Here is a 24,447-nt window from a genome sequence, read left to right as displayed (position 1 = left end):
GCACTCGCACTAACCCCTGATAAGCCTAATTTCTCAATCCAGCTACCACTAAATTGAGAGTAAGGTATTATCTACTTTATACTCTTCTATACCTTTTGGAGACCCACTTCATTCTGCACACTATACCTCGTTTTGATGTATATACAGAGCTAGCTTCCTACGTCACTGTATTGCGTAATACTTCTGAATATTGCGTGCAAACTAAAGGTATCCACTAAAGGGTCATTAGGTGAAGGAAAAAGCCAGCCAACATAGAAAAAACCCTCTAGGAAGGCCGGAGAAATCCAATTGGAGGATCATAGCGAAACCTGGCACTCTCAAACCCCAGACCGTAATAGAAGAGAACTGGAACCAGTTGTCACAGAGTTCTAGGAGATATAGCTGAAGGAATTCCCTTAAGTGTACCGATGTCCTACGGGCTGGAAAAACAGAAGACCACGAGCAATGTAACAAGGATGAAGAAAGCCGCTGCTATAGTTTCCTGACGATTGGTGACGCATGGTTTCAGATCCTTTAATAGGGAGAAATAATTTGGAAGTAGCTGTAAAAAAGGAACAGAGTGACCTGCTAAAGCCTGCATCGCCACAATGGATTTGGAAAGCAATAAGAAAAGTAAAGCGGGAGGAAACTGTACTGGATTGGGAAGAGCAGCATGAAGCTTTTTTTTTTTTTTTTTTTTTTTTTTTTTTTCTTTTTCAGTGCAAGGAGCAAGGAAAACTATCTTGTCCTTAAAGTATTAGAGAATATTGAAGTGGTTATTGCAGGTAGGATAACCACAGAAAGTAATGGACTTAAGAAAAAGTCCACAGGCTTGACCCTGAAGATTTCTAGACTTACCAGTAGGAGTATGCGACTAGACTAGGAGCAAGGCCAGACCACTCAAACACAGTTCCTCAAAGAGCTATCGCCTACACAGCAACTTGCTGTGGAAAGAACTCTCAAGAGAGAACAGTCCAACCACAAACTAACTGCCCTTGTGCCATCCTATTAGGCAGATCATTCCCACCCTGAAGACGCACTAAAGCCTGATGAATACTTCTGAAAGCAGATTCATCACCTTAAGAATGATCTCAAGTGAGAAGGGTTTAAGATTTTGAAAGCAATTGCTCATGTTATCCGGTAGGGGGCACAGTCTGACCCTGGGACTGCCTCATGCCAACTTCAAAGTGAAGGTGTAGAGTGTGTCCATGCATACTGGCATCAAGAATTTCTTTCTGCAACGTGGGACCGGAGCTCTGTTCTTAACTTTATTTCTACCAAAAGACATAAAGATAGTGTGCCATGGAAAATGCCCCATTGCTCACCCCAAGGTGACCGTTTTTAAAGCATACTGCAACTGCAGAATGCAGATGTTGATCACAGATCAGAAAAGTGTTTGCCTGTGATGCCTCTGTTGCAGTCACTAGTTGAAATTGTGTAACAAATGCAACCTGATGCAGCTGAAGGTGAGTGGGGAAGGAAACACTGTGGTGAAAAACAGGAAGAGGTCACACTGGTTGAGAAGACCTACAGTTGACACTCCATGAGTCAAACTCTGCAAATGTCTTCCGACTTCAAGCCCATCCCAAGGGGTGACTCCAGAGTGCCCCGCATAACACGGGACATCAACCCTGCTGTGGATGGAGGTGTATATGGAGGCCATGCTGCAGAACCTCAAGGCAATACTTGCCTTCTCGGAGGCACCTTGGGATACCATTGAGTTGCAGGGGCCACCAATAGCACTTCCGCTGGTCGGTACCCCTGCATCCCCAACTTTCTGGCCACGAGCCATTGTTATCTTGCGGCCCCAGGTGCCACTTTAATCCTAGTAGCGTCGGGACATCACCCTGCACTGCAGGGCCCATGCCAGATGCTGGTGAAGGTTGATCGTTGACTGAAGTCAACAACACCACAAGCGAGCTCCAATTCAGACACAGTTTAAGGGCTTCAGAACACACCACATGATGTTGATGATGATGATGATGCTGCCGGCAGGTTGGGCACTTCACTTAATATGGAGTTTGAATCTACACCAGACCTGCCCACACATGAAAGTGCCTCCTTTGCGATGGTTGCCTTCAGGGCATTAGCAGTTTATTTACAGTTGCCCAGAATAGAAACAAAGGCTAATTTGTGGACAGAAATTTTGCGGCCCAGGTCCACCCTGCTGTATTTTATTGAGGATTTAGCAGGTACTTTGATAGCCGCTTGGATGAAGGAATGCTTAGCTCCTGAGCCAGTCACCCTGTGGTTAGATGACCTAGATGGTGAACCAGCTTTTTTCCCGGAACATCATACCTCTTAAAGCCTGCTGATGCAGGCATCCACAAGCATATTCAATCTGAATGCCATCCCTTCTGCTCTGACAGATAAGGGTTAAGCACATTGACATTTGACAAGTGTTTTAACTGTTGGTTTAGCCCTGCTGACTCTGAACATGGTCTACCTGTTGAGCCATTAGAAGCACACCCTTTGAGACCTGGCCAGTGAGCTGTTAATTGCTGTCCCTGTGGAATTCATGTCTAACTTTGCCCAAACAATTCAGGACCGACAAGACGCTGCCAAATATGTACTTGAAAGCGACCTTGACAATCCACTCTGAAGTTGTCTGTAAGACAACATGTGCAATTAGGAGACATACCAGTCTCCAAGCCGGTCGCATGTGCAAACAGACTTCCTCTGCAAAAACAACAATTGATGGACAGAATGCAGAACAATGTCATACATTCACCCCAGTACAGAGATCTGGGCCTAAATCCATCGTTTTTTTGCACTCCACACCACCCCAGTTCAGACATGGCCATATGCCAATCAGCCTTGACCCTGTGCCTCATGGGAACAGTCCAGCCCGAACTGCCAAGCCATGTCTTTCCTGGACCGGAATCAAGCATCCTAGGACCGGTTTCTGGCTATCAGCCGTCTTCAGCCAGGATAGCTTGACTCCAGTGGTGTGGAGAGCATGGGACTCACATCTGAGCATACCCATCCCACTGGGGTGACAAATGCAAAAACAGTTGATGGACAGAATGCAGAACAATGTCATACATTCGCCCCAGTACATAGATCTGGGCCTAAATCCATTGTATTTTTGCACTCCACACCACCCCAGTTCAGACATGGCCATATGCAAATCAGCCTTGACCCTGTGCCTCATGGGAACAGTCCAGCCCGAACTGCCAAGCCATGTCTTTCCTAGACCGGAATCAAGGTGAGGAATCTGCAGCTAGAAGTATCCAAAAGAAGTGCAAGTTACTTACCTTTAGTAACTGACTGTTCGAGGCATATGGGCTGCAGATGGTACATTATGAATAGATCACCATCTGGTGTTGGGCTCGGATGATTGCACTTGTTTTTCTCTTGGAGAAGTCTTTTGTCGTCACAAGACTGGTGACTCCTCCTTTGGGTGCTAGTGCGCATGGGCATCGGCTCCATCCTTAGATTGTTTTTTCCTGCCATCGGGTTCGGATGAGGATCGAGGCGCTCCGGATCGACTTCGAGAAAAAGTGATATTTGGGCGCGTATTCCCTTTCCAATTTGACGGTATTGTTATCGAACGCGATTTCATTTCCATTCCGAAGTGTTTCGACTCCAACAATAAACATTTTCTTCTACGTCGACGAGATCGGGAGGCCTTTCTCCACGTAGTCCAGCCCGGAAAGGACTCCATTTAAGAGATGTCCAACGTGTGGTGCTAAGTTCCCACACAAGGACCTACACGAGGTGTGCAATCTTTGCCTATCACCTGAACACGAATCCAGGGACTGCGGAGCCTGCGCAGCATTCTCCTCCAAGTCGACGATTAGAAACCGTCGAGCCCGAAAACACGAGGTTTCGAGAATGCAGTCGGAGGCAATCCCGGAGCTGTTCGAGGACCAGCACCTCGAAGAAGAAGAGGAACATGAAAACGAGTCGGGGTCGGAAGTGGACGAGTCTGATGTCAAAGAAATCGACGTTCAACAAACCGTGAGTGACGACGTACCCTTACCAAAAAACCGACCCCGTGTGATACCGACCCCGCCTTCGAGCCCGGTCAGACTACCGAAGAAAGTTTCCGACACCCCACCTTCGGGCCCGGCAACGAAACCGAAACAGAAACCGAAACTCTCGGCCGCCCACCATGTCGGATCCGAGAAACGGTCGACATCGACACCGAAGCTCCATACAAAGGAAAGCTCGGCATCGAAACATTCCATGTCGAAACCGAAACATGCTTCGACGTCGAAGACTTACTCGACCCTTAAAAAATCAGAATCGAGCAAATTCTCGGTGCCGAAAACACAGAACATTGACGGTCGGAAGCAAAGGCACCTTTCGAAACCAAAAACTTCGGTACCGACATAGGAGCAGCAGACAGATCCAAAACAAAAGACTTTATCGATCCACAAACTGGCAAAGTGGTGACAAAATCACCGAAAAAGAGGAATAATGAACAGCTAGAGGACAAAGCTCTTCCTCCTAAAAGGAGAACAATGGGGACAAATACAACTCCTCCTCTTTCTCCTCGGCCTAGAGACACACCCTCTTCTCCTATTCCTCACACTAGGCCAGCTATTCCTCCACCTTCTACACCAAGACCATCTACACCTCAAACAGATGTAGAAGGTGATACAGGGGAGGGAGAACTTCAGGGGGATGACAACACTATCCCAGATGAGGAAGACCCATGGGAAAATTATGATGCAGGGTCAGATAACGACCCAGAATTATACCCCTCAAAACCTTCACCACCTGATGATAATACAGGTTTTGTGCAGTTGATTAAAAGGGCAGCAAAATACCATAAGGTAGATTTACATACAGAACCTCAAATAGAGGATTTCCTTTTAGAAACGCTACCTGCTGCACAAAGAACATCAGGCACACTACCTATGCTAAAGGGTCTTCTCAATCACACAGCAGACATATTCAAAGACCCTGTGAGGGCTAGGGTATTAAACCCAATAATTGATAAAAAAATATAAGGCAGCCCCAAAGGACCCAATATTTATCAAAGGACAGGTACCTCTGGACTCGCTTGTAGTTACAAACGCTCGTAAAAGAGCAAATTCATTATCTACAGGAGAAGCTCCTCCTCCTGATAAGGAGTCCAAGCTAATAGATGCATCAGGCAAAAGGGTAGCATCTCAAGCAGCAAACAGCTGGCGCATAGCTAATACACAAGCGCTACTTGCACGCTATGATAGAGCGCATTATGATGAGTTAGAAAAACTCACCACACGTCTCCCTAAGGAACATCAAAAAAGGGCAGACCAGCTTATACAGGAAGGGAAGATAATAACCAACACTTCCATTAAGTGCGCCTTAGACGCGCCAGACACTACAGCAAGATCCATCAACACCAGTATCATGTTAAGAAGTCCTGCATGGCTTAGGGTCTCAGGGTTCAAACAAGAAGTACAAACCTCTTTATTGAACCAACCTTTTGATTAAAAAACACTTTTCGGCTCAGGTACAGATGAGACTTTAGAAAAGATGAAAAAAGACACAAACGGCTAAATTAATGGGAGCATTACAACAGCCAACTCAAAGGGGTTCATTTCGTAGGTCCACCTATAGAGTGGGGTCAAAAAATACAGGCACAAGCCAGCAATCTACCTCTTTTACACCAACATCACCCAGAGGTAACTAAAGAGGCAGTTACAGAGGTAACAACAACAAGGGTAGAGGTCGCGGAAATAATAACAACCGCAACTCCCCAAAACAGTGACTTAATAAAACTCCCCCCAGACCATATAACACCGGTCGGGGGATGTTTATCACAGTTCCTACCTGTCTGGGAAAACATCACATCAGACAGGTGGGTGAGACAGATTATCCAACATGGTTATTGCCTGGAACTCACAGCTACCCCACCAAACATCCCCCCCAGACAGCGTTCCAATGAGTCAAGACCATCTGACATTGTTAAAACAAGAAGTACTATTACTGCTACAAAAGCATGCCATAGAGAAGGTTCCAAAACATCAGCAAGGGACAGGAGTATACTCTCTATACTTCCTAATCCCCCAAAAAGACGTGTCTCTAAGACCAATCTTAGACCTCAGACCTCTCAATGCATACATAAACTCGGAACATTTCCACATGGTCACACTTCAACAAGTACTTCCTTTACTGAAGAAAGGGGACTTTCTTTCTACACTGGATCTAAAAGACGCTTACTTTCACATCCCAATTCACAAAGCCCACAGAAAATACCTCAGGTTTGTAGTAGAAGGACAACATGATCAGTTCAAAGTCCTTCCATTTGGGGTCACAACAGCACCAAGGGTGTTCACAAAATGCCTAGCAGTAGTTGCAGCACACCTAAAAAGACAAGAAAAACATGTCTTCCCTTACTTGGACGATTGGCTAATAAAAGCCAAGTCACAGGAAGAATGTCTTCAAAACACACATAAGACCATTCAATTGCTGCACCAGCTAGGGTTTACGGTGAACTACACAAAATCCCACCTACAACCAAACAAGATTCAACAATACCTAGGGGCTACTATAGACGTTGAAAAAGCCAATGTATACCCCAATCCAATCGGGATCCAAACAATGATCAAGTTGATCCAAACATTTCAACCACAACACTCACTAACAGCTCGAGTGTTCATGCAGCTGTTAGGGATGATGTCCTCCTGCATACTGCTTATACCATATGACAGACTACAAATGCGTCCACTGCAAGAGTGTCCAGCGACACAGTGGAATCCGGCTCAAGGTCAGATTACAGATCTGGTGTTGGTAGACGACCGCACACATCGCTCTCTGAAGTGGTGGAACACAACAAACATTTCCAAGGGACTGTCGTTCCTAGAACCGATTCCACAAGTGATACTAACAGCGGATGCATCGCTTACCGGATGGGGAGCGCATATGGAGAAATATACAGTGCAGGGAAAATGGAGTGTACAGCAAAAAAGACTGCACATCAATTACCTGGAACTACTAACAGTGTTTCTAGCATTAAAAGCTTTCCAAATGCAAATCCTCAACAAAGCAGTCCTGATCAGAACAGACAACATGACTGCAATGTATTATATTCAAAAACAGGGGGGGACACACTCTCTCCAACTATCCAGACTAGCACAGGACATTTGGAGATGGGCCATTCCTCAAAAGATCGATCTGTTAGACGAACACCTACCAGGAGTTCAAAATCAGATAGCAGACATCCTAAGCAGAGAGTCAGAACAAATACACGAATGGGAACTGCACAGCCAAATACTACAGCCATTCTTCCAAAGATGGGGACAACCAGAGATGGATCTTTTTGCCACTCATCAGAATGCAAAATGCCAAAACTTCGCATCCAGGTACCCACACCACCTGTCCCAGGGCAATGCGCTATGGATAAATTGGTCCAACAGATTTGCTTACGCTTTTCCCCCTCTCCCACTAATTCCATTAGTGGTTCGGAAACTGCAACAACATTCAATGACAATGATACTAGTAGCACCCACGTGGGCAAGACAGCCATGGTTCACCACGCTACTGCAACTCTCACAGGTGCCACATCAAAAGCTGAGATTATTACCAATGCACCTTACACAGAACCATGGAGAAATAATGCACCCAGATCCCAAACAGAGAACCTAGCGATCTGGCTCCAGAGGTCATAGAATTTGGATACTAAGATTTACCACCAAACTGTATGGAAATCATTAAGCAAGCAAGACGTCCTACCACCAGAGCATGCTATGCAGAAAAGTGGAAAAGGTTTGCTGTATACTGTAACAGTAACATCAACCCTCTCGACGCATCCACTAAACAGATTATTTGCTATTTACTACACTTGCAGCAATGTAACCTTGCCTACACCTCTATTAGAGTACATCTTGCAGCTATAGCGGCGTACCTACAAAACAGACAACATCTTTCCCTGTTTAAAGTACCAGCAATAAAAGCTTTCATGGAAGGTCTCAAAAGAGTCATTCCACCAAGACTACCGCCTTCCCCATTCTGGAATCTCAACATAGTACTTACCAGACTAATGGGACCACCTTTCGAACCTATGCATAGGTGTGAAATACAATTCCTCACATGGAAGGTGGCCTTTCTTACAGCTATTACTTCACTCAGAAGAGTAAGTGAATTGCAAGCATTTACAATACAAGAACCATTTCTGCAGTTACACCAAAATAAAGTAGTTCTTAGAACAAACCCAAAATTCTTGCCTAAAGTAATTTCAGCATTCCACATCAATCAGCCAGTGGAACCACCAGTCTTTTTTCCAAAACCACAGACGGTAGGAGAAAGGGCCCTACATACATTAGATGTCAGAAGGGCGATATTGTACTACATAGAAAGAACACAAACTTTCAGAAAGACAAAACAACTATTTGTAGCATTTTCTCCTACACATAAGGGCAATCCTATCTCTAAAGCAGGCATTACTAGGTGGATTGTAAAATGTATACAAATATGCTACTTAAAAGCAAAGAGGACATTAACTGTTCCTCCTGGAGCTCACTCTACACGTAAACAAGGAGCATCTATGGCATTCTTAGGAAACATTCCCCTAGATGACATATGCAAAGCAGCTACCTGGGTTACACCGCATACCTTCACAAAACACTACTGTGTAGATGTGCAGGCAACACAACAGGCTAGAGTGTGACAAGCTGTACTAAAGACTTTATTTCAGACTGTTGCAACAGACACTGGTGACCACCGCTAGGGAGATAACTGCTGTATAGTCTATTCATAATGTACCATCTGCAGCCCATATGCCTCGAACGGAATATGCTACTTACCAGTATGCATCTGTTCTTGGCATAGAGGGCTGCAGAGTGGTATATGCCCTCCCAGCCTCCACGGAAACCTGTGTCTGTTCCAACACTATCTTATTTAGATACACTTACATGGGCATTTCTATCTGTATTCTATCATACTACTTCATCTAACCCTACTATGGCAAAACAATCTAAGGATGGAGCCGATGCCCATGCGCACTAGCACCCAAAGGAGGAGTCACCAGTCTCGTGACGACAAAAGACTTCTCCAAGAGAAAAACAAGTGCAATCATCCAAGCCCAACACCAGATGGCAATCTATTCATAATGTACCACTCTGCAGCCCTCTATGCCAAGAACAGATGCATACTGGTAAGTAGCATATTCCTTTTGGTGGATTCCTCTCCACCATCCTTCCTCCCAGTTCTGTCCAGTAAACTCCATACCTGTTAAAAAGAACACAAGATGGTTTTGAGGCACTGCCTTCTCCAACTTGTAATGTTTCCTCGTCGGAGGGTGTGGGTGTGTACAAAAGCATAACTGATATTAGCACATAAGGGTGTGGATTTCTTTGTTGCTCCCCGCCATTCCCTCTGGGCTTGTGCCAGGCCATTGTGAAGTCCAGCTGCACCATTTACATGGCACTGGAGAAATTGCTCTGAAAATCCCAATCCAGTCAGGCACCTAAGATTATACTAAAGGTGAGGAATCTGCAGTTTTATAGAGTATTCGAGTATCTACATGAAAGAGCATCGGAGGGTTAATTTTTCAGCGTGTATCTTTCTGGATTCACTATGCTGTGCATTATTCTGCGGTGTAGTGGTTGGGTCCCGAATCGTAGACTTTTCTCCCTTTTTTTTTTTGTAGCCCAGGTGGGCGTCTACGTCCCACCTTTTTGGTGTCCTTCCTGTGACATTGGCACGCTTCCTGCTGAAGCTCCCACCTTTGGGCGCCATCTTAAGATTCTTTTTTTCGCCGTTGGGTCTAGATCGTCACCAAGAGGTACCAGAGTTTTTGGAGAAAAGAAGGAAAAGGCTGAAATCTACCGAAAAAAGTTTGGAAAATACATCCAGAAACACGACCACTGAGCCGGGACGATGAAGGAGGAGAACATCGAAGACTTTGACGTCCAACGGAGACTATGCACACAGGGGGCCCCCTGAGCGCAGGAATGGACAAGACCCCGTTCAAATTCTGCTGTAATTGTCAACAAAAATATGCACAGAAGGACCAGCACCGGGTTTGCAACCTCTGCCTGCCGGTCGACCATGAGAGCAAGGATTGCAACGCCTGCTCTGTCTTCACCTCGAAGGCCCTCTGGGAGAGAGAGAGGCAGAGGAGAGCCAACTACAGCATGCAAGGCCAAGGTCAACCTCCGTCGCTTCGAGACTTGGGCTTCTCCAGCGAGGAAGAGGACAACCTCGCCAAAGAAGCAGATGACTTCACGGTCGTAGAGACCGATAAGAAAACCTCAAAAGAGGTAAGAGAGACGTCGACCCCTAAAGCCCCGACAGACTCCCGTAAGCCTGAGTCACTCTAGAAAAACAGTGTCTAAGTTCACGAAGGGAGCACTCGTGCCGAACATTTCGACGCCCGCAGCTGCATTTAAGGACAAACAGCCCAGCGGATCCTTCGAAAAGGACTCCCAGACGGCAAAAATACAAGAAAAACCTAGGTCGTCGAAGCACGTCCCGAAAAGGCACGCTCGACGCCGAAAGAAAAGGACCCGAAGGCGACTATGACGTCTACATCGAAGAGATCGTCCGAAACACTCAACGCCGACCAGGCCGCAGAGATAGAAAGGAAAAAGAGAAGGCTCGAGGCCGAAATGGATAACATCCTGCAAAGGAAAAGAGAATTAGACGAGCGGATGAAGAGGTTCACCATCCCGTCGAAGCAGACGACGATCGTCGAAGTAGAGGAGTTAGACGCCGAAAACTCCAGAGCCCCAAGAACACCAAGAGGAAGAGGGCCTATACTATGACAAGGAAGGAGAGGAAGACCAGCACACAAGTTTGGGCTCGGCATCCTCGGTGGCGCATGACCTGGATTGGCAGGGCCTCAACGCCGAAAGCTCGGAAGAGGCCGCGGAGACGTATCCTTCGAGGCCTTCGCCGCCAGATGACATTGGGATCTACAACATGGTCATCAGGAACACTGCAACAGCTTATGGAGTCTAACTGGAGGAAGAAAAACGAAAAGCCTGTTTCCTCCTAGAGACCCTACTCCCCACTCAAACCAGGAGTCAATTCCTCCCCATGCTACCAAGTGTCCTGTACCAGGGGAGGGAGGAATTCAAAGAACCAGCAAGCCGCATGTCTGTCACACCTAGGACAGAGAAGGAATACAAACACTCCTCTAAGGATCCTCCCTACATCCAGGGATCCATCACAGCTGACTCCATCATCCCAGCAACAGCCAGAAACAGGGCCAACATTCCCACAAACTCAGACCCACCACCAGACAAAGAGTAAGAGGATAGACCTCACTGGAAGGACAATGGAGAGGAATGCAGCAGTACACTGGCGCATTGCCAACACAAATGCCCTACTCAACAGGCATACGTACCAGCATTGGGATGACTGCTCAAATACCTCCCTGAGCAATACCAACAGAGGGCAACACACCTGGTGGAGGAAGGCAAGAATATAGCTAATTCATGCCTGAAATCAGCCCTGGATGCGGCAGACCCGTCCAGCAGGCTCATGATGATCGGGATCACAGAGAGAAGGCATGCCTGGCTGAGGATCCCAGGCTTCAAGCCAGAAGTACAGAATAACATTCTGAACACCCCCTTCAATAGAGAAATCCTTTTCAGAGCACCAGTGGATGAGAAACTCACCCAACTCAAAAAGGAAAATGAAACTGCAAGGTCCATGGGGGCATTGCAATTCAGAGGAATGAGGAGAGGCACACCGACGTGGAGTCCAAACGGAAGAGGAGTAAACCAGCCGGGAACGTCACATCAAACATTCCAGCAGGGCTACCAGGGTGACAACCAAGCACAGCAGGGCCAGCAAAAACAAATCTGGCAATACCAGCCTCTGGGACAGTCCTTTCGCGGGAGGCGAATGGACGAGGGCAAACAAGAGGGAGCCAGCAACCCACCTCAAAGTGACTCCGCACCACCTACGGTTCCTAAACCAATACATAAGACCACAAACATTCAAGATGACATCTCTTCAAGAAGTAATTCCTCAGATAAGGGACGGAGACTTTATGTTCACCGTAGACCTAAGACTCCTACCTACACCATTCCCATGAACAGATAGCACAAACATCCACTGATATTTGCCATCGACAAAGCACACTGCCAGTTCACTGCCCTGGTCTTCGGACTAAAGTCCGCACCAAGGGTCTTCACCAAGTGCCTTGCAGCCGTGGCAGCGCACCTAAGGAGGGAAGGGATCCGTGTATTCCCCTACTTTGACGACTGGCTCATAAAAGCAAGTTCCTACAAACAATGCAAAGAACATGCACAGCGGGTTACAAAAACTCTAACAGAACTAGGATTCTCAATACACTGGGGAAAATCCTCAATGGAACCAGAGCAAGTGAAGATCTTCTTAGGTGCACAGATCAACACCATACAGAGCAAAGTGTTCCCCAGCGACAAGAGAACACTTGCCCTGCTGAAGGAGATGCGTCAGTACCAGAAGGGGTGAGCTCTGACAGTGAGGACAGCGAGCAAGATCATGGGGATGATGAAGTCCTGCATACACCTAGTCTCCAATATACGGCTACACATGAGACCATTCCATGGTCACAAGATACAGGGAGTTGCGAAGATCTAGTGGTTATAACGCACGCAGTGCAAGAGGAGATAGCGTGGTGGAACAAGGAGAACATAACAAAGGGGAAGCCTTTAACACCACGAAACCCAACAGTGACCCATCACCACAGATGCATCCCAGAAGGGATGGGGAGCACACATGAACCACCTCAAGGTGCAGGGCCTGTGGACTCCGCGGTCAGGCACATCAACTACCTGGAACTAAAGACCGGTTTTCCTCGCCCTAACAGCCTTCCAGAAAAAACTGTACGGGCAAAGACAGTTGATACAGACCAACAACACCAAAACGATGTTCTACATCAACAAACAGGGAGGAACACAATCAGTCACGCTAGCCAACCTAGCGCAAGACATATGGAGATGGGCCATCCCATCAAAATAGACCTCCTAGCTATACACCTACCAGGGAAGGACAACATGGAGGCAGACTGGCTCAGCAGACAGACATCAACATCCCATGAGTGGGAGCTCAATGCACAAGAAACACAAAGGCTATTCAAGAAGTGGGGGACTCCAACAATAGACCTATTTGCAACACACCAGAATGCAAAATGCCATGTACTTCGCATCCAGGCAACCTGGGGAACAATCACATGGGAATGCCCTATGGATAAGCTGGTCAAAAACATTTGCCTACGCTTCCCATCCCCCCCCCCCCATACCACTGATACACAGGGTACTCGGCAAATGCAGAACCAGCAACATGACGCTGATTCTGGTGGCACCACAATGGGCCAGGCGGTCATGGTTCTCACAAATAGTGGAGATGGCGCAGGGACCACCTCACAAATTCGGGAAAAGAAAGGACTTACTCTTCATGTAAAACGGAGAGGTACTCATCCCAGAGAGCTTCTGCCTAGCGGCATGGCTCCTGAAGACCTAGAGTTTGCACACCTGAAACTGCCGGAGAGCACACTGCGGGTGCTACTAGAGGCAAGAAGACCTACCACACGGAGATGCTATGTGGCAAAATGGAAAAGATTCACACAATGGTGTATCAAGAAAAAACTGCACAAGAAGATGACAAAGGAATCAACGGTGCTAAAATATTTAACACACCTGCTCAAATCAAACCTAAGTTCCACCTCGCTGAGAGTACACCTAGCAGCAATAGTAGCCTACACAAGACGAGAGATAGGAAAGAGCTTCTTTACATCACAAGTAGTAAAAATATTCCTGGAAGGGGCTAAAAGGATAGCACCACCCAAAAGGATGCCACCACCGGCATGAAACCTTAGTTTAGTCCTAACAGAGCTTATGAAGGCACCTTTCAAACCCATCCATAAGGCCTCACTACAAATGCTCACAAAGAAGGCAGCCTTTCTAGTGGCAATCCCCTCGCTACGCAGGGTAAGCAAACTGCAGGCACTAACGCTACAAGAACCTTAAATCCAACTGCACAATGAGAGGGTGGTGATGAGAACGTACCCACACTTTATGCCAAAGGTGGTGTCAAGGTTTCACATGAACCAGACACTACAAATACCAAGCTTCTTTCAGAAACCATCCACAAGCGCAGAGAGGGCACCGCACACTCTGGATGCTAGAAGGGCAGTAATGCATTACATGGAAAGAACTAAAGAGCACAGGAAAACAAAGCCGTTCTTTGTGTCCTTCGCAAGCAGTTTCCTGGGTAAACAAGTAACAAAGGGCACTATCGCAAGATGGATCGCACAAACGATACAATTCTGCCACAGGCAGGCAGGTCAAGAACTAACAGAGGAGGCACAAGCCCGCTCAACCAGGAAAAAGGGAGCAACAATAGCCTTCCTGTCTAACACACCCATTCAAGACATATGCCTGGCGGCAACATGGGCCTTAGTGCACACGTTCACTAAGCACTACTGCGTGGATATACAAATGAACAAGGAAGCACAAGTAGGACCGAAAGTGCTTCAACATATATTCAACAACCAACGCTCATCTTCCACCCAGCCGCCACAAACATAACAAACCGTCACAAAGTCTATGCACAGCATAGTGAATCCAGAAAGATTCACGCTCCAAAACGAATAGTTTCTTATCTGTCGGTGTAGTTTTGCAGCTTGAAGATCTTTCTGGATTCAGTAACGAACCCACCCACCTCCGCCAGAAAGATGAGGCAGGAGAGGAAGGTGGAAATACAAGGACAATATACTTAGACACACAAAGAGACAAAGTTGAACTTAATTTACTTTCAAGGAAGAAATTGAAAACGTCGCAAAAGGATTCATGAACACAACACACAAACAAGAAAAAAAAAATCTGAAGATGGATCCCAAAGGTCGGAGCTTCCGCAGGAAGAGTGCTGATTTCACAGGAAGGGCACCAAAAGCTGGGACGTCGACGCCGTCCTGGGCAACGGAAAAATAAGAGAAAAGACTAAGATTCCGGACCCAACCACTAGACCGCGGAATAATGCACAGCATAGTGAATCTAGAAAGATCTTCAAGCTGCAAAACTACACATACAGGTAAGAAACTATTCCATTTTCAGGATGGCAAACATAGAACAGTTTTTTTAAATATAAACAAGCACCTGAGTTTATCGGTAATTATTAACTTCTGTTGTGCTACCTTTCCCAACATTACTTGAGAATTGCAACACAGTCTACTGTACTAAGTTTTCTGCTGCAGTTAACCTAATATGTGGGAGAAAATGTTAGTTGATTCTGCTTCTTTTAATTGGGATCAGGGATTTTGCCACTGCAAATCAGTATCTGTTCACCCCAGTTATACTTAAATGCACATAAAAATGTGTTTTCACTACTGTAATGCTTATTACAGTCTGTTGCAGAAATGGGAAGACTATCTGAGCTGTGTCTGATATTTATGTAATTGTGGCATCTTGGAATATGGTTGTCAAGGAATAAATATGAGCATAATAGTTTACTTATAGTATTGGATGTTATCTTGGGCTAAGGAGAATTCTGGCTAGTGTGTCAGAGTTATAATACATGTAGAAGCAATAATATTGCGTAGTCATCAAAATCCCCCTATACTGTGACCTTACACCTGCTGGCTCTTGTTCGCTATTCTTTTTTGGCTCCTCCCTCTTTCTTGGTTCATTTTGCAGGGTCCTACATGAAAGGCTATATAGTTCATGTTGTGCCCCTGTGGTAGGGGTATAATGGGCATTATTTTAGAGGTGCAGTGGGTTTTTGTGCCAGCTTTTTGTAGTCCTGGGGCGTTTTTATATTACTGAAGGGGCTACAGATGTTTGTGTAGCCACTGCTGTAATAATTATTGAGCTGGCCAATACATCGCATTTACATGGTGGCATGGGCCCATCCAAAGTGGGAACACCTTTGTCTGTGTGTTTACATTGTGTTGAACAGTGAGTGGTTGGGCACTCACAGTTAGCAGTTGAACTGATTGTGCTCAACACAATGTTGTGTAAAGTATGCCCCTGGGAGAGCGACATGGTATTCTTCCTACTGGCAGTTTCAGTTACACACTCCATCTGCCTGTGGGGAATCCCTCCCAGTACTCAAAATCCCGCTGCTGGGATCTCAGCATTGATCGGTGAACCAGTAGTTTCTAACCAATGGATCATCTTTCAATGCAGAGCTGTCCCCAGAGCCGAACTGAGTTCACACAGCACTGTGAACAGTACGTTGTTTGTAATATAGCACATTCCTTGTCTGCGGCAGGCACTCCCTTCATGGTACACTTATTGTACATGGCACCATGCACCTTTTTACGTAATACAGACCCTGGGTGCCACAGTGAACGCAAGCCTGGTTCTCACCGCCTGCCTCACGCTAGTACTGTAAACAACCTGTACCATTAAGACACTTTCCAATCGCTTCCAAGTTAGAGATTTGGCAAGGAAGAACCTTTGTTTGACATGGGCCCTTTTCTCATACCTTATGACCTGCTGGTAGTTAATGGACTACCAAAACTACAAGACTAACGTTCCCTCAAGACCTAAATGTCTTTAAGTAGTGGCCGCCATAGTGGACGGAAGAAGGCAACACGACGAGCGGTAACGATACGGGACATCGAGCCGCAGCTTGCATCAGGATTATACACCGAGAAGTAATCCTTTTTCTTTCTACACAACGCAAGCCACAAGAATAAAACAGAACATGCGTGGCGGGTGACCGGATATACTAAGCCTGGTAAAGACTAACAAACTTGGAGACTATTTGAGAAAGGACTTCTACAACATCTTGCCGGAATAAAATTGGGACAACAATATATACAGTGGTGTCGCGTTTTTCATATAGATTCCTAACGAATTCACGATTCTATGTACGAGGAATATATCCCCCCCCCCCCCCCCCACACACCCCCTCCTTCCACCCTAAATAAAGTAACAAGTAACAGGTCCTGAAGAAGATGGTTTTCAAGTAACTATACCATTAAAATGTACGTCGATCAGAGAGAGAGTGTGACACCCCAGCTATCAGCACAGCAATCGAGGGTTGATTGTATCACCCGGTTCTTCCGTCTGTGCATGCAGTTTTGTTCTGGTGTGTAGAGTGTGAATGTATTGAGTGCAAGGGACATGGTTGTAGAGCTGAGAGAGGTGTGAGTATGTGTGGGGATGTGTTGAATTAATTTGATATTATTTCATTCTATGTGATTTAAATAGTGCCGAAATTATTTGTATTTATGGTACAGCACTATGTAAAAGACGATACCAGTCACACTTTTGTAATTGAAAAGATATTTATATATCCAAAATAATGTTTTATATGATGTGGAACACTAAAAGATATAAAAGATAAAAAATAAAAAAATAAAATCTGAAAAGAACAAATAATTATTCTGTGTGGAGAACATTATTAAGCCCTTGTTTGAGCTCTGAGAAGCCACTACTTAAAGAAATTTAAGTCTTGAGGGAGCGTTACTCTTGTAGTTTTGGGTGTTTTTTCCCCCTGCTCGCCTTACTATTCCTAGTTGTTCATGGACTGACAGGTTATCACCATAAAAACAGCAGGCTTTATCAGCCTTATGGAGTAAGTCGTTCCAGCAAACTGAGATCTATTATCTGATTTTGTCATTTTCCCTAACAGAGCCAGACCCCCACACACCTCGTAGACAACCAAAGAAAATCGCAGAATGCCAACAGCGAGAAAAGCTCTAAATCGAAAGTTGATTCAGAAGAACCCAAAGGTAAAGTGTGTGAGAAGCTTTGCAGTGCTGCTTTTTTTAGTAATTTAGATCATTTTAAATATATGAAATACTCTTGACTATTGCAGTTGGTTTTTGTACGGGGAATCAATGTGTGCTAGTCTGTGTAAGAACTGAATTGACTTTTTAATTAAATTGCTGAAGATAGTCTTCTCAAGTGAAATAGTTTTCTTAAGTGAAGTAGTCTATTTGTAGAAACTTATCTGATAGAGACGTCTACCTGCAGATTTATTAACTTAGAATATCCCCAGGCGTCAGACTGGATCTGGAAAATTGTCCGCTGCAGCACCTCTGCTCGCCGGGGGCAGTACCGCACGGATCCGCCCTGACATCGTCCATGGACGTGCCGTCAGCGGAGCCATGAATGCCCCTCCCAGCACGCTGACGTCAGTTTTCCAGGATCTCACGTGGATCCTGGAAAACTAGCGGTTCCTTGACCAGTTTTTCTGGTCTTTTCTACGCCTTTGGCGTCCTGGAACAGTGTGCAATGCCTTTAGGCTTTAAGGCGTGTGAGACCTGTGCACGTCAGATGTCCATGACGGACCCGCATGCCATCTGTATGTGGTGCCTCGGGGTGCACCACGACTCCGAAGAGTGCGACGATTGTCAGTGGATGAAACCAAGTCCTTACGGGATTGTTGAATGAAATTGCTGGTCGCACAAATGTCCGGTCCTTCTCGTCGCCTCTCTGGATCGAGCCCACTTCTAAGGTCGTTCCCGCAGACGTCGTTTGGAGGGTAAACACAAACGTAAGTCCTAAAGAGCTTCCTCCCCTACCTGTGATGCTGGCGCCTTCTCTTTCTCGCTCCACGCCGGGGACGGGCTTCCGGTGGTCGTCTCCTCCGAACCCCCCCCCCTTTTCCTGGTGCCGGAGCAACACAAGCTCAAATGGAGGCTTATTCTGAAACACTCCACTCTTATTTTGGGTCACCCCTCTCCCTGGTGCGCCTTTGGGTCCCATTGAGGTGGAAGGCACTCATGTCAGGTCTTTGCCGGCAGATGCATCCTTGGCTCCGCTTGTGTGCATTGACTCAGATTCCGAAGCTGATTCGATGCCGACGAGACACGGCTCAGTGGGTCCTCCCAGTCGTCCTTCTAGTCCACCTCGTCAGTCTCTGCATAGCCCTCAGCGGCTCCCTGCATCGACGTCGGAGGTGGCACTGGGCTTGACGCCCTTTTCCCCACATGTTGCAGTGGGGTCGACGTCGGACGGCGCCTAGCTAGAGTCCCCCTTGAAGGTTGTCGTCCGTACCAACGCCATCCATGCCTGTGCCGGCGGCCACGTCCCCTCTATTTCGGGAGGTTGATATTCCTGACTCCTCTGACGTCCATGCGACTCCCACTCGACGCCGGCGCCTACGCCTCCTCTAATGCCACAAGCTGATGCTCTTCTGGACTCCCCTGGTCTGCGGTCGTTTCAGCCCATGGTGCAGGTACCTTGTGTGACATGGACTCCAAATCAGCCTCTGGCTCCTCCACTGTTGCTGTCTACTGGACGGGTTAGTCTCCAGCCCTCCCCTACAGATGGGTTATTGTCACCTCCCCTTTAGCAACTGAAGCTAGTGTTGCCTATGCCTGTCGCTCCAATTGCACCCACCTCCAGATACCATTATTCTGAATAATGAGTATGCGAGAGGAGTCATTTTTTCTCTGTAATGTTTATTTCAAATTGATTTTGTCTCGAACCATAGCTTTACAATCTTTATGCGCTCTGCTCCATCTTTCTAAGGCTGAGGAAAGACACCATTGTATCACTATATAGCTGGTGGGGGAACCATTCTCACTGCACCAAGTGCTGTGTAAATCATGAGTAGCAATGTTTGCTGCACACAAGTATGTTGACACCCTCCACATTGATTGACAATGCTTTCTTCAGTAGCAACGGAAGTATTGGTGTATGCTGCAATTGAGACTGAAGTACAGAAACCAGAGACTAAATGAAGGCACTTTAATTGGAACATTGTATCTCCAGTCTGCAATTAATTGGTAGTGTGAAAGTATGATAGACTTAGCAATATACACACAAAATCAGATTAGTCTGCAATATTCAAGTAGAGGCAATAATTAAGTGAACGCATGCAGTGAATGTGAAAACAGTTTCATATATGTTGAGGCATTATGGAGATGTAAATTAATCTCGAAACACCTGGGGTACGTTAAAACACTCCAAAAAGCCCACATTCTGACATGTAGTGCCTTCTTACATGCAGTGTGACATAGACACAAATTGAAGGCCTTACTGTCCCGTTTCGAAGCCTTTGGAAGATTCCCCGCAGACGCACCAAGGATAATCTTAGTTGGAGTAAACCTCGAGACTTTAATTAGAATGCAGAGGTTGAACTAGTTTTGAAAAGACAGTAAAAATAGTAGTACTTTTCCACCACCATATTGTATTTAACATTACCTTGCTGAGTAGCTTTAGTATTATTGCATTGCTCTCTGGCCACTTACACTAAGATGGTTCTAAGTTGTTATAGTGTAATATAGTCATGCTGGCAGTCATAATGACTCAAAATGAGTGAACATGATGGTGTAGATTCAGAATTATCTTTTCGTCCTAATGCAGTATCCTGTAATAAAGAGGGGTGGGGGGCTCACAATGTATGTTGTCTTATAAAGATACGCTGAAATATCATGGCAACAAATGTATTTATTTCAGCTTATCTGTTTCGTTTACATTTTTGCATTGTAGAATTGAACACAAAAATGAACCTCTCACCTCAAAGTCCTCAAATAAGTACTGATGAGGTAAGATTATCTTACTCCTTTTTAAATGTCTGTTAACAATTTTCATTGATTTTTTTTTCTATTGTAAATGGAGATGGGGGGGGGAACAAAATGAACCAATGTGAGTGAACAATGAACATTGCTTTGACTTCATTACAGGCATCTCCAACCTTTTCTGTAATTAGCTACTTATGTTCAGTGAAAATCATTGTGAGCTACTAATATCAGTGTTGTTCAAGTGACCACATCATACAAGATCACATTAATGGCCACACATGCTAGAGGCTTTATCTGAGTGAAAATCATTGTGAGCTACTAATATCAGTGTTGTTCAAGTGGCCACATCATACAAGATCACATCAATGGCCACACATGCTAGAGGCTTTATCTGATTTATTTCTGAGACCGTGAATTTTGCCCTCATTTCCTTCAGCATTTTTTCTAGAAACTGGTCTGTTGAGTTTTGGGTGCGGGTGAGGACTGGTGGGAGAGTGTTCTGAATATCGTTTCCTAGGCCTTCACTGCTCTGTGTTGTGGGTTGCGTGGGTTGAGTGGTTGATGGTCTCTTAAGAGTGCTATTCGGTGCATGTTGGAGTGTTGGCTCTATGGGGTTGTTTAAGGGATTTTCCATCGTGTCTTTTCTTCCTTCTCTTATGTCGGTACTGGTACAGTTTATTGTGAATGTACAGGAGTGGTTTGCTAGCGGAACAGCCCGTGTTATTTGTTTTACTTGTTTGACCTGTCCCTGCGTCTGTATTTTAAAGAAAGATCTGAGGGAAGGGGTAACTCTAATGTTTTGTTTCGGCCCCCCCCCCCCCCGATTCTCTCCTTCAGTGATTTCTTCTTGGTCCCTGGAGTCCGCATGTTTATCTTGGCCTGGTTCTTGGTTTTCCTTTTCGTACTGCGAGGAGCAAAGGTCTGCTTGGGGGCTATTGGCTGAGTGTGTTTGAAAAACAGCCCATTTCTCACGCAATAACTTGAGCGACTCCCGTCTTGTTCCTTACTCCCCCCTAACCCCCCACCCCTTCCTGCCTCTGTATTTGCCTGCTGTGATGAACCTGAGAGTTCCCCCCACTCCTTCCCTGATGTTGCTGCACTGGTGGCCACTTCTTAGTTTAATGTTCGCACCGTACTCCCCAGGTGGCTGCTCCCCTTAAGTCTTTTCCTCCCTCTTTTGCTCCCTCACCCTCCTTGTCACCCTCAAACCCGCTTACCCTTTTCATCCGATATGTTTCTTTGGTTGCTTCCTTTTTTCTACTCTGAGTCCCTTTTCACCTCTCTGGGCGCTGTAACACTAGGATCGAAAGTTGAGGGTGAGGAAAGTACTGAAAACGCTCCTGATGCTGCCCCTGATACCAGGGGGTCCTAATCTGTGTGCTCCGAAGCTCTGCTTTGTACACTGCCTCTGCCTTCTGTATTTGTTAGTTAGTTAGTGTACTTATAGAGCGCAGTCCTGTCACCCAGAGGGCATCCTGGCGCTTTGAACTTGAGCGGTTGCACTATTCGCTTACTCAACAATTTTAGGAAACAAATGCGTTTTTAACGCTTTCCTGAACGGAAGGTAGTCCCTGTGGCTTCTCAGAGAGAGTGGAAGGGAGTTCCAAAGTTTGGCCGCTGCAACACTAAATGAGCGGCCACCCATCCTGACTCTCTGAAACCTCGGGACTACCAGCAGATGCGCCGAAGAGGAGAGTCGCGGGGCAGAGTACCAGGAGAACATATTCTGCAGAGGTATCGGGCCCAGTTGATGTACTGCCTTAAACACCAAACACGCGGCTTTGTACAGCACTCTCAGATGTACCGGGAGCCAGTGTAGCTCTCTCAAAGCTAGGGTAGAGGAGCTAGACCTAGGGCGTGAGAGAGCCAACTTGGCGGCCATATTCTGCACCCGTTGTAACTTCCCCACCAGATTTTTTGGGGCCTCTAGAAGTAACGCATTGCAATAGTCTAAACGACTTAGTATGGTACCGCGAACTACTTCCGGCCTTGCTTGGGCGGGGAGAAGGGGCAGAACTTTACGCAGCATGCGTAACAGCATCATGCACGTAGAAGTGGTTTTATTGACGTGCAAGTCAAGCTGTAAATTTGGGCCGAAGAGCACCCCCAAGTTGCGAGCAGATTCCGCCGCCGACACTGGCTCGGGAAAGGAGGCAGGCCAGAAATTCTCTGGAAGTGCCCGCGAGATCCGATCTGTGGAACTATAGAGCACCTCCGTCTTTGCGCTGTTAAATTGTAAGGAGTTGGCCCGTAGCCAGTCCGCTGTGGCTGCCATGCAGCGATGAAATGTCTCCAGCGAGACCGCATTATTACCCTCCAGGGAAAAGACCAGCTGGGTGTCATCGGTGTAGTTAAAAGCTGAGACACCAAAAGATTTTATAAGCTGGACCAAGGGGCGGAGGTACAGATTAAAAAGTATTGGGCTGATGGCCGAGCCCTGTGGGACCCCCTGCCCTACTTTCCTTGGCTCAGAACGAAATGGAGGGAGCGAGACCAACTGTCGCCGACTGCCAAGATAGGATATAAGCCAGTTTCTTGCATCCTCTGTGACCCCACACTCCTCCAGTCTTCTGATAAGGGTCCGGTGGCAGACCGTATCGAACGCGGCCGACATGTCGAGCAGCACTAAAAAGGCTGCCCGACCACTGTCGACACGCGAACGAAGGTTGTCCAATACGGTTACCAGCGCGGACTCCGTCCCGTGCCGGAAGCCAAACTGTGCCTCATCGAACCAACCGATGTTCTCCAGGAAACCTGAGAGCGAGCGGGTCACCCATTTTTCCATGATCTTAATAGGAAAAGGGAGCAAGGAAATTGGCCTATAGTTGGAAAGACAGGAAGGGTCCAGCGTTGGTTTCTTGAGCAGAGGTGACACTACTGCTAGCTTCCAGCACTCGGGGACAGATGCCAACTCCAGAGACTGGAGGCAGATGGAATATAAAGGTTAGAAAAGTTCCACATGAAAAGCCTTCCAAAATTTGGGAGGCAGTGGGTCAAGTGGAGAGCCAGAGGACACCGTATTAGCCAAACTGCAAAATTCCTCAAAGGAGGGACGGGGGAAAAGTTTTAGTTGGGGTCAACTGGAAAGAATGTCCGGAGCTCCCAAGCTAGAAACTGGGATACTCGGCTGGGGTCGACTGGGTGAACTGTCCGGAGCTCCCAGACCAGGGCCAGGGGCACCTGTCTGGGGTCGACTGGGCAGGCCAACCGGAGCTCCCACGTCGAGGGCTCTTATTAGAAGAGCAGATTCGGTCGGCTGGGGTCGACTGGATAACCCGTTCGGAGCTCCCTAGCCAGGGCTAAAACCAACTGGCCGGGGTCGACTGAGCGGGCTAACCGGAGCTCCCAAGCCGAGAGCAGCGGGCAGAGGGTGTTTTAGGCCCTCTAAGATCTTAGCAGTCTTCTCTTCAAAAACACCCGCCAGGGAGTCGCACAGGGCCTGCGACGCGGGGACCGTGTTAGCCACACACATAGGGTGGGACTTGTCCCTGACAATTTTTAAACAGGGCTTGAGATTTATTAGGTGCCTGATTCAAGGTGGATTCCAAAAAAGCCGCCTTAGCCAACTTAATCTGCGCCTTATAGCCCTGCAGTGCGAGCCTGAACGAGGCCTTTGCTGATGGTGAATACTGCTTCCTCCAAGCTCTCTCAGCACGTTTACAGCTCAACTTCAACTGTCGAAGCTCTTCCGTGTACCAGGGAGAGGCCCGGTTCACTCTCCCTCGAGACTTACGAAGGGGAGCAACCTTGTCTAGCGTGTCAGTAATAGGCCGGCACAGAGTCAAGTAGCTTTCCTCCACTGAATTACTCAGACAAAAATTGTCTGATAGTAAAGAAGGCAAAGGAGATAAACTGAGTAGTCGAGACCAAGGTCTGCCCAGTTTCGACAGTCCTACCCCGGCTGCCTCAGAGGAATATTCCCCTATGCAGAGGGAGAAAGCCACAAGTGCATGGTCGGTCCAGCATTGGCGTAAGATATCGTTGATCACTACTGATTGAGCGTCAGCGAAAATCAAGTCCAAGACATGACCTCCCCTGTGAGTCGCAGAACACACAATTGCTGCAACTGAATGTCCCCAAAGGCTTGGCTAAGTGTCGTAAACGCCCCATCC

General features: G+C 46.7%; 1 protein-coding gene across 1 annotated transcript in view; it reads left to right on the top strand.

Moving 5' to 3' along the window:
* Positions 1-24,447, top strand: part of OTUD4 (OTU deubiquitinase 4) — a 577,225-nt gene that overhangs the window by 315,984 nt on the left and 236,794 nt on the right. Inside the window, exons 15-16 of the mRNA XM_086962254.1 lie at positions 17,494-17,593; positions 20,304-20,359. Of these exons, the coding sequence (XP_086818380.1) occupies positions 17,494-17,593; positions 20,304-20,359 (156 nt within the window). The remainder of the gene's footprint in view (positions 1-17,493; positions 17,594-20,303; positions 20,360-24,447) is intronic.

The sequence above is a fragment of the Lissotriton vulgaris genome, chromosome 3_1 (assembly GCF_964263255.1).
Source record: "Lissotriton vulgaris chromosome 3_1, aLisVul1.2, whole genome shotgun sequence".
Lineage (NCBI taxonomy): Eukaryota > Metazoa > Chordata > Amphibia > Caudata > Salamandridae > Lissotriton > Lissotriton vulgaris.
The sequence above is the reverse complement of the archived record's forward strand: the minus strand, read 5'-3'. Positions and strand labels throughout refer to the sequence as shown.